This window comes from Capricornis sumatraensis, chromosome 2 (assembly GCF_032405125.1).
Source record: "Capricornis sumatraensis isolate serow.1 chromosome 2, serow.2, whole genome shotgun sequence".
Lineage (NCBI taxonomy): Eukaryota > Metazoa > Chordata > Mammalia > Artiodactyla > Bovidae > Capricornis > Capricornis sumatraensis.
In genome coordinates, this window is record NC_091070.1 from 118,853,854 (window position 1) to 118,864,154 (window position 10,301).

Genomic DNA, 10,301 nt, shown 5'->3' on the forward strand with positions numbered 1-10,301 from the left:
TGAAGAAATAAAAAGAGATCAGTTGGAGAAATTATGTAGGAGCAGGTGGTGGGTCATGGTGGGGAGTTCTGAGCAAAAAACTTGCTTTCTATCATAGGTCTAAGGTCTGAGCTGCCACAATATCTGAATTACATTAGATAATGCTACACTTGTAGTGAATTTCCTGTGATTCAAGGTGAGACAGATTTATAAAGGTCACAAGAATTTTCTTGATGTCCATGGACCAAAGCAGTGAAAGGAAGCCCCTAGAGGGTTACCACTTTACTGAAGGTGTCTGTCTATCATGATGGGAAGGCTGGTGAGATGACCTGCAACCTGCCCTCAGTTTATTTTAGAAGCAAGCAGACTTTAGATTAGCAGGCCAGGGATCAAAGGGAAATGCATCATAAGAAGAGTCTGAGGTAGAGAGAAAGGTGTCCAAGGTAGCCAGACCCTTTGCAACCCAGTATGTAGAATAGAATGGCAACCAGTTCAAGTGGACAAAACAGTTTTATAATTCAAGGAAGGTGAAAGAGAGAGAAGAGCATATCCTCTGATCAAGAAAAGGAGCCCTTGATGACAAATTAGAGAACAACCCCCCACAACCCCTGCAAATCCTTCTGTCATAAATTCCTGAAACTAAGAGCTAAGCAGAGACTCTGTGAGTCATGAGAACATAATGCAGTGAGGAGATCCTGGAGCAGGGCATTTCCTCTTTTCGGAGTCCCTGTCAAGCCAGTTATGGATGGATTTGCATTTTGGTTGGGAAATGACTGAACCAGGCCCATTTTGGCAGCTCCACTTCCCCCGGGGTGGGGCAGCAAGCCCCAATAAAAAGGCCCTCTGCTGCACCAGTGCCATCCTCCTGCTACCCAAGTCCTGATAGACTTTGGAGAAACTGGTGAGTCTGATTCTTCAGTTCTTTTGTTCTTGGGCTCCCAAATATTGAATTTATGCTGGAGGCAGCAAATTTGGTGGGTCCAAAGTTACAGTCAAGTGTTTCATGCTCCTTAGTGGATGGGAACTTGGAATTTGTATTCTATAGCTATTAGGTTTCTGGTAGAAACTTTGAATTTCCCTATTGAAAAAGAAGTTAATAGGAAATCTTTGACATTAAGAGGTAAAGAAGAAAGTATTTTTCCTTTTTTGATATCGTTTTGGTATCCCTCTGTTGTGATTTCAGAGGCATTTATCCTAGAAAGTATGAGGCCCTTGTATCCTTCCTGGTGGCCCTTTGCTCTGTACACAAGTCATACTGCTGGGACCTCATGAGAGATAATGAAGATAAGAATTGCTTGTGAGCTTGCCCAGGATTTTAGAGCTTGTGATGAACTTTTTTTGAAGATGTTGTTTTAATTTAAAAAAAACTACTGCTTTGTTCTTTCAAACAAAAATATTTTCTTTAGAAAATTTGTATGAGCAAAGAGAAGGTTTTTTTCTGGGCTGATGAAACAATTTCCTAAGAGAGGAAGAGAAGCCAGAAATTCATTAAAAGGGATTAAAGAAATTAAAGCACATTCTTAGAGATTGGCTCCTAGCTGATGGTATTACATAATTTTTGCCATGTCCTTCTTTAGGAATTCCTTCTTGTGAACACTATCATGTAATTTCTTTCAGATTCTAAGACTCCGGAGAGATGTCTCAGCAGCAGCAGCAGTGCAAGCAGCCCTGCCAGCCACCTCCAGTAGTGTGCCCCCCCAAGTGCCCTGAGCCCTGCCCACCCAAGTGCCCAGAGCCCTGCCCACCTCCCAAGTGCCCTGAGCCCTGCCCACCTCCAAAGTGCCCTGAGCCCTGCCCACCTCCTCAGTGCCAGCAGAAATGCCCTCCTGTGCCACCTCCCCAACAATGCCAGCAGAAGTGCCCACCCAAGTGCAAGTAACAGCATCAGCTTTTATCTGGATCAGGAAAGGATAAGGACAGTTGACTCACCTAGCTCCACAGCTCTACCTTTGCCTTCTCTTCAAATCCCATCACGGATACAGAAGGAGCTTCTCCACCCTTCAGCCAGCAATATGCCTGTGGCGATTTCAGACAGCTAGAAGTTTCCTTTCTGATGTTGCTATACTGCTTTGCTCTGGGAAGTGCCCAAGAAAGCATCACAAAGCTTCAGAAGGAAGAACAGCAGCTCTTCTCCTGGGTCCCATCAGAGGATTCTCTCACTGTCTTCTGTGTCTGTCACCTGGGCAGGGGTTTCTACAGGCTGGGAAATTGTTACTTATCCTCTATGTCCTGAATAAAGTAGAATTCCTTTGATGTTAAAAATGCTTTCTTTCTTTTAAAAGTTGTGTTTAACAATACTATATAATTGTTTTGGTTTATTTGTATTCTTCTTTTATATCAAGGTTCAGAATCTCACAATCATTGTTACCTGAATTTTGAGTGACATAACAGGTTATTTTTATATAATTTCTAATCCATATTGCTTATTTAATTGAAGATTGACTGATTTGAGAAATTTTAAACTCTTCAGGATTTTTGCTTCTTTGCTAAAAAGTAGGGAAGATCTTAGATATATTGCTCACTCATCTGGGGCATACAAATTAAATGAATGTGTTTAGTTTAGGTGGCACATTGCTAGATGCAGAGTTAGCACTTAGCGAGGCAGCAAAACATCATTGTCTTAGTCATTACCAGCATCACTACTGTCATCAGCATCACCACCATACTTGTTCCAGCAGGAAAGTGGCTCAAACATAACTAGTACAGTAAACAGAAGGATTCTTAAACTTTGTTACTCTTTCCTAATTTGTTGTTCTTTTTCTTCTTCATTAACTTTATTTTTAATGTGATATTGCAAATATAGAATTTGGGGTAATTACTGGAATATTTTTGCATAAAATTATAGTGGTTTTTAAAACATAGGTAGTAGAGAAGAAAGAGAAATTAAAAAAAAATGATCCTTACCAGGCAAAGTGCTGTCTCCTCTCCGTGTGTACCACCTGCTCTTCCTTCTCCAACAACTAGTCCATGGTCTGTCTATATTTTTTCACCTCTGAGATTACTTTTTTATTGAAGAACACATTGGTTTTGCAATGTTTAGATTGGTAAAATTACTGTTGCTATGTACCTTTCTTTTCTAAGTGCTTAGCCTACTATCATGTAAACTGGGAAATGAGGAATATTTTCTTTAAATATATCTTTTTTGTGTGTGTGGTTCTAAGCTTCCACTTAAAGAACAGTTAAGTCAGACCACACACTCACACACAAAGTCAGACCACACACTCACACACACAATGATGGATAGGATGCTATTTTTAAAAGTGATAAAGTGTTTGTGTTAAATCATACTATGCCTAAATATACTTAAGATTAAAAGGGCTTTTCTTTATCTACATTCTTCACTCATAAAGCTAGAATTAAAGGATTCTTTGGTAATAGAACTGAAGATGGGGAAAGAGTCCATTACTGCTCAACCCTCATCAGACTATGACTTGTGTGGGTGTGGTGGGAAACGCACCAGTGTCTGGGAGTTGTCTCTTCTGTAGCTAGTGTTGTTTGACCTGACACAGAAATTAGTTGCTAGAGGTAAGGTGTTATTGTAACAAATCTTAAATATGTGGCCATGGCTTAAGAGTCTGGAGTAGGTTGGCAAGAAAACTGACACTCAAAAACGTAAATGTGGTGACACATGATATTCAATGGCAAATTCTTTGCTATATAGGTAACTTGGGAGGCAAACTGAATGTTGGTAGCTTGTTGTGTTCACCAGGCTATTTCAGTGAACTTATGTTCAGAAAATCATTGTTTAGTTTTCAGGTCAGAAGTGAAAAGAAAAAAACATAGCCCAGAAATTCAAAACTTTGTTGAATTAGAAAAATGCACCACTTGTAAGCTCCAAAGAAGAAGAGATGAGATTAGAAGTGGTTGTGAACTTTCGATCTACTTTCAGTTGACTGTAACAAGAGAGAAAAGAGAAATAAGTTGTAGTCTTTCCATCTGTGTGCCAGGGAGCCTCATCGTAGCTCTATTATGTTCAGAAGGAAAGAACGCAAAATAAATCAAACCACAAAATTACTTCTAGGAAAGGACCTAAGTATAGTCCTTAAAACATAGAAATGATTGAAGGAGTGAAACCTATTGGGTGTCTAATAAGTTTTTGAGGGAATTGATAGCTAAATATACTATGTACCAAAACTAAAATGACTTTGACTTTTCAAGAATAGAAATAACTTTCCAGGCCTCCTTTCCCCACCTTCCACACTACCCACTTCAGATGTGGTCAGTACAGATAAATAAAAGGATACAACTGCTATGAGATGGACACCAGGCCCACAGAGAATAATGGATGAGGGACGCTCTCTCAGAGAATAGTATCAGAGCCTAACAGAGGTAAGGAGGAGAAGGAACACAGAAATTTTCAAACTTTTTTACTCTATGGTGGTTATTCTTTCATTTCCCCCCCTCTAGCTTAATTGAGATATAATTGACATTTAAATTGTATATATTTACTAACTTCAGGCTATACTACAAAACCACAAGACAGTATGGTACTGGCACAAAGACAGAAACATAGATCAATGGGACAAAATAGAAAGCCCAGAGGTAAATCCATGCACCTATGGACACCTTATCTTTGACAAAGGAAGCAAGAATATACAATGGAGAAAAGACAATCTCTTTAACAAGTGGTGCTGGGAAAACTGGTCAACTGCTTGTAAAAGAATGAAACTAGAACACTTTCTAACACCATACACAAAAATAAACTCAAAATGGATTAAAGATCTAAATGTAAGACCAGAAACTATAAAACTCCTAGAGGAAAACATAGGCAAAACTCTCTCTGACATAAATCATAGCAAGATTCACTATGACCCACCTCCCAGAGTAATGGAAATAAAAGTAAAAATAAACAAATGGGACCTAATTAAACTTAAAAGCTTTTGCACAACAAAGGAAACTATAAGCAAGGTGAAAATACAGCCTTCAGAATGGAAGAAAATAATAGCAAATGAAGCAATTGAGAAATAATTAATATCAAAAATATATAAGCAACTCCTGCAGCTCAATTCCAGAAAAATACGCAACCCAATAAAAAACAATGGGCCAAAGAACTAAACAGACATTTCTCCAAGGAAGACATACAAATGGCTAACAAACACATGAAAAAATGCTCAACATCACTCATTGTCAGAGAAATGCAAACCAAAACCACAATGAGGTACCATCTCATGCCAGTCAGAATGGCTGCGACCCAAAAGTCTATAAGCAACAAATGCTGGAAAGGGTGCGGAGAAAAAGGAACCCTCTTATACTGTTGGTGGGAATGAAACTAGTACAGCCACTATGGAGAATAGTGTGGAGATTCCTTAAAAAACTGGAAATGGAGCTGCCATACAACCCAGCAATCCCACTGCTGGGCATACACACCGAGGAAACCAGAATTGAAAGAGACATGTGTACCCCAATGTTCATCGCAGCACTGTTTACAATAGCCAGGACATGGAAGCAACCTAGATGTCCATCAGCAGATGAATGGATAAGAAAGCTGTGGTACATATACATGATGGAGTATTACTCAGCTATTAAAAAGAATGCATTTGAATCAGTTCTAATGAGGTGGTTGAAATTGAAGCCTATTATACAGACTGAAGTAAGTCAGAAAGAAAAACAGCAATACAGTATACTAACACATATATATGGAATTTAGAAAGATGGTAACGATGACCCTATATGCGAGATAGCAAGAGAGACACAGATGTAAAGAACAGACTGTTGGACTCTGTGGGAGAGGGTGAGGGTGGGATGATTTGAGAGAATAGCATTGAAACATGTGTATTACCATATGTGAAATAGATTGCCAATCCAGGTTCGATGCATGAGGCATGATTCTCAGGCCTGGTGCGCTGGGATGACCCTGAGGGATGGGATGGGGAGGGAGGTGGGAGAGGGCTTCAGGATGGGGAACACATGTACACCCATGGCTGATTCGTGTCAATGTACGGCAAAAACCACTACAATATTGTAAAGTAATTAGCCTCCAATTAAAATAAAAAAATGGAAAAAAATTGTATATATTTACAGTATATAATGTGATGATTTGACTTACACATATTTTGTGCAATGATTGTCACTATCAGTTTACTTATAAGTCACCTCAATAATAACCATTTAAGAGAGTGTGTGTGTTTGTGTGTATGTGTGTGCTTATGTGTATGGTCAGAATGCTTAAGGTCTTCTTTATCAGCAAGTTGCAAGGGCACAACACTGTATGTTAGACTCTCAGGGCTTCTTCATCTTATAACTGAAGACTTATTCTCTTTGCCAAGCATCTCTGCTTTTGCCACATCCCTCAGTCCCTGTTAACCACAGTTCTACTCTGTTTCTGTGAGTTCCAAAGGTTCAGCAACACATTCCAAACAATCAATTACCCAAAGAAGAAGTAACAAGTAAAATTAGAACATGATTTGGCAGGAATGAAAGTGAAAATACAACATACAAAATCTTGTGTGATACACATAATGTTGTGCATAAAGAGATTATTTATGGCTGGAAACACCTATATTAAAAGTGATGAAAAATCTCAAACCTTATAGAACTTTAAGGCAAAGAACAGCAAAGAGAAAAGTCAAAATAATATACACTAGAACAGAAATAAATGAATTTAAATATAAAAAAAAACAAAAGAAGAAATAAAGATAACACGTTGGTTCTTTGCAAGAATCAACAAAATTGACAACCCATGGGGATACTGATCAAGACAAAAAGATAGAAGGATCAGGTTTCTGAAATCAGCAAAGAGGAGGAGACAACACTGCTGATCTTAAAGAAATAAAAGGACTATAAGAGAATACTCTGAGCACTGACCATGAGCGCTAACAAATTAGAAAACACAGATGAAATGGATACATCCCAAGTAAGATGCAAAGTATGGGAATACATTCATGAAAGTGTAGAAAATCTGAATATCTGTAGCAAATAAAGGGATAACATTACCATTCAAAGAAAATGTCCACAGAGGAAGACCTTGGTCCAGATGAATGCACTGTCAAAGGCTACCTAATACTTATATTACAGTTAGCATAACTCTTTCACGAACTTTTGTAAAAAACAAAATAGTAGGACTTAATACCATAGAACTGCACCTTTAAAATTGTTTAAGAGGAACTATTTAATGTTATGTGTATTTTATCATAATTAAAAATAATTTTAAAATGTAGAAAACAAGGGTCATTTACCAGCTCATTATATGAGGCTTATTACCAGAAATGACATCACAAGGGGTGGCTCAGATGGTAAAGCGTCTGCCTGCAATGTGGGAGACCCAGTTTCAATCCCTGGGTTGGGAAGATCTCCTGGAGAAGGAAATGGCACCCCACTCCAGTACTCTTGCCTGGAGAATCCCACGGATGGAGGAGCCTGGTAGGCTACAGTCCATGGGGTTGCAAAGAGTCGGACACGACTGAGCGACTTCACTAAGGATATGGGTTAAAAAATTCTCCATAAAATACTAGCAAACTAAATCCATTACCCTGTATGAAAGATTATACACCATGAGCAAGAGGAGTTTATTCCTGGAATGCAAGGTTGTTTGAACATATAGTATCAATCAATGCAATGCAGCATATTCATAAAATAAAGAAAAAAAACTCAAGACCATTTCAGTAGGCATTTGACAAAATGTAATGTCCTTTCATGATAAAAAGAAAAAAAAACACTCAATCAAGTTGAAAGAGAAAGAAAATTTCTTAACTTCATAAAGGTCCTCTATGAAAAACCCACAGGCAACATCATACTTAATGGTGAAAGACTAGAGGCCTTCTTACCAACGTCAGGAAGAGTACAAGGTTGTGTATTCTTGCCACACCTACTAAATTATTAAATATTGTACAGGAAGTTCTTGCTAGGGCAATTAGGTAAGAAAAAAAGATACCCAGATTGGAGAGGAAGAAATAAAATGCTTTCTATTTATAGATTGCATGATCTGTATGTAGGTAATCTTAAGAAATTCACACATGAAATAGTACTAGAATGAATAAGCAAGTTCAGTGAGATTGCAGGATACAATATCAGTATGCATAAATCAGTCTTTACACAGTCTTTGTAAATTTGTAAAATTGTAAATTTTTGTACATATATCTTTACACAAGTAACGAATAATCTGAATGTGAAAGTAGAATGATTTCTTTCACAGTAGCATTAAAAAACAACAGGAATAAACACATGCAACACTTATACACTGAAAACTACAAAAGATGATTGAAAGAAATTAAAGAAGATAAATGAAAAGATACTTTGCATTCATGAATTTGAAGGTTTAATATTGTTAAGATGGTAACACTCCCTAAATTGATCTGCAAATTCACAAAATTTCTACAAGAATCCTTGTTCCCTCTTTTGCAGAAATTGACAAGCAGATCCTAAAGTTCAAATGGAAATGTAAGGGAGCCCAAATAGACAAAATAATATCAGAAACCCCCCACAAAGTTAGAGGAGTCCCACATCCCAATTTCCAAACTTTTCACAAAGATACAGTAGTGCAGGCTTGTGACACTAGTATACGAAGTTCAGAAACAAATTGTTACATTTATGATCAACTGATTTTGGCAAGACTGGCCAGACAGTTCAACTGGGGAAAGAGTAGTCTTTTCAACAAATGGTACTGGGACAACTCAAAATCTATAGGTGAAAGGATAAAGTTGGACCATTACCTCATAATATATATATAAATTAATTCAAAATGGATCATAGAACTAAATGTAAGTAAGAAAACTGTAAAATTTAGCAAGAATGTAAATGTAAATCTTCATGGCCATGAATTAGGCAATGGTTTCTTAGCTATGATACCAAAAGTTCAATATTAGAAAGAAAAAAAGAAAAGATAGATTGAGTTTATCAAAATTTAAAAATTCCTTTGCATTTTCAAGTACACCTGCTCAGTTGGTAAAGAATCCACCTGCAATGTAGGAGACCCCAGTTTGATTTCTGGGTTGGGAAGATCCACTGGAGAAGGGATAGGCTACCCACTCCAGTATTCTAGGGTTTCCCTTGTGGCTCAGCTGGTAAAGAATCTGCCTGCAATATGGGAGACCTGGGTTTGATGCCTGGGTTGGGAAGATCCCCTGGAGAAGGGAAAGTATTCACTCCAGTATTCTGGCCTGGAGAATTCAATGGCCTGTATAGTCCATGAGGTCGCAAAGAGCTGGACATGACTGAACAACTTTCACTTTCACTTGAGAGAATGAGTCGATAATCCAAAGAATGAAAGAGAATATTTATTTGTAAGTCATATATCTGATTAAGGACTTTTATCCAGAGTATATAAGAACACTTAAAACAACAATAAAATGAAAAAAAAAAACTGTTCTAAATGGACAAAGGATTTGAATAAATTGACAATAAAGTACAGACGAGAATAGACAGAAACCAGAAATCTAGAAGCCTAGAGGTTTGGAAAGTTATGTACTTCTGTGAAAGTCACTCAGTTGTGTCTGACTCTTTGCAAGCCCATGACTGTAGTCCACTCCAGGCCAGAATACTGGAGTGGGTAGCCTTTTCCTTCTCCAGGGAATCTTTCCAACCCAGGGATTGAACCCAGGTCTCCCACATGGGTGGATTCTTTACCAGCTGAGCCACAAGGGAAGTCCAAGAATACTGAAGTGGGCAGCCTAGCCCTTCTCCAGAGGATCTTCCCGACCCAGGAAATGAACTGGGGTCTCCTGCATTGCAAGCAGATTCTTTACAACTGAGCTATCAGGAAAATCCTTTATATACTTCTAGATCATTCTGTTTTATCTCTTTATATTAATAAAGAGTTAATTAATATATTAAGTGTCTTCATATTAATATAAAGAGATAAAACAGAATGGTTTTGAGAGAATTAAAGCTCAGATTTTTAGCCAAGATTGAAGTTTAAGGCCATCCCACTGAAGTTAATTTTTCCAATAATGGCAAACAAGGTAAGTTGACAAAGGCATTTGAAAAGTAAGCAAATAAATAACATAAGAATGTTTTCTGGAAAATAAATTTGGTTATCATTATTGACATGTAGAACTGACTGGAAGCAAATAGAAGCCTAGGAAACTTTCCAGAAATCATATCACCAAAGCAACCACAGGCTCAAACAAAACAAAACATGCCTCCAAGATCCTTAAAACCACACTTGGTTAGAAAGTGAGCTGCAAAAGTTACCTAATAAGGATTGTACAATCCACGATGCATGCTTCAGATTTGCTCATACAAAAGTAATAGGCAGAACAAAGGAAAAGGAGTTCCTTACAGAGAGTGGAATCAAGACCATAACACAGAGCTTTTATCACTTCTGCATGTTGGGGCTCAGTTCAGTTTCATTGCTCAGTCATGTCCGACTCTTTGCAACCCCATGA

General features: G+C 37.9%; 1 protein-coding gene across 1 annotated transcript; it reads left to right on the forward strand.

Moving 5' to 3' along the window:
- The first annotated feature begins 1,615 nt into the window (after positions 1-1,615).
- On the forward strand, positions 1,616-1,858 carry LOC138098050 (small proline-rich protein 2D-like). Its single transcript, XM_068994276.1, has one exon. The coding sequence runs from the start codon at positions 1,616-1,618 to the stop codon at positions 1,856-1,858; it is 243 nt and encodes an 80-aa protein (XP_068850377.1).
- Positions 1,859-10,301: the final 8,443 nt, after the last annotated feature.

What these genes read in the sequence shown, in the direction of transcription:
- LOC138098050 (XM_068994276.1), top strand. Translation starts at nt 1,616, where the DNA reads ATGTCTCAGCAGCAGCAGCAGTGCAAGCAGCCCTGCCAGCCACCTCCA.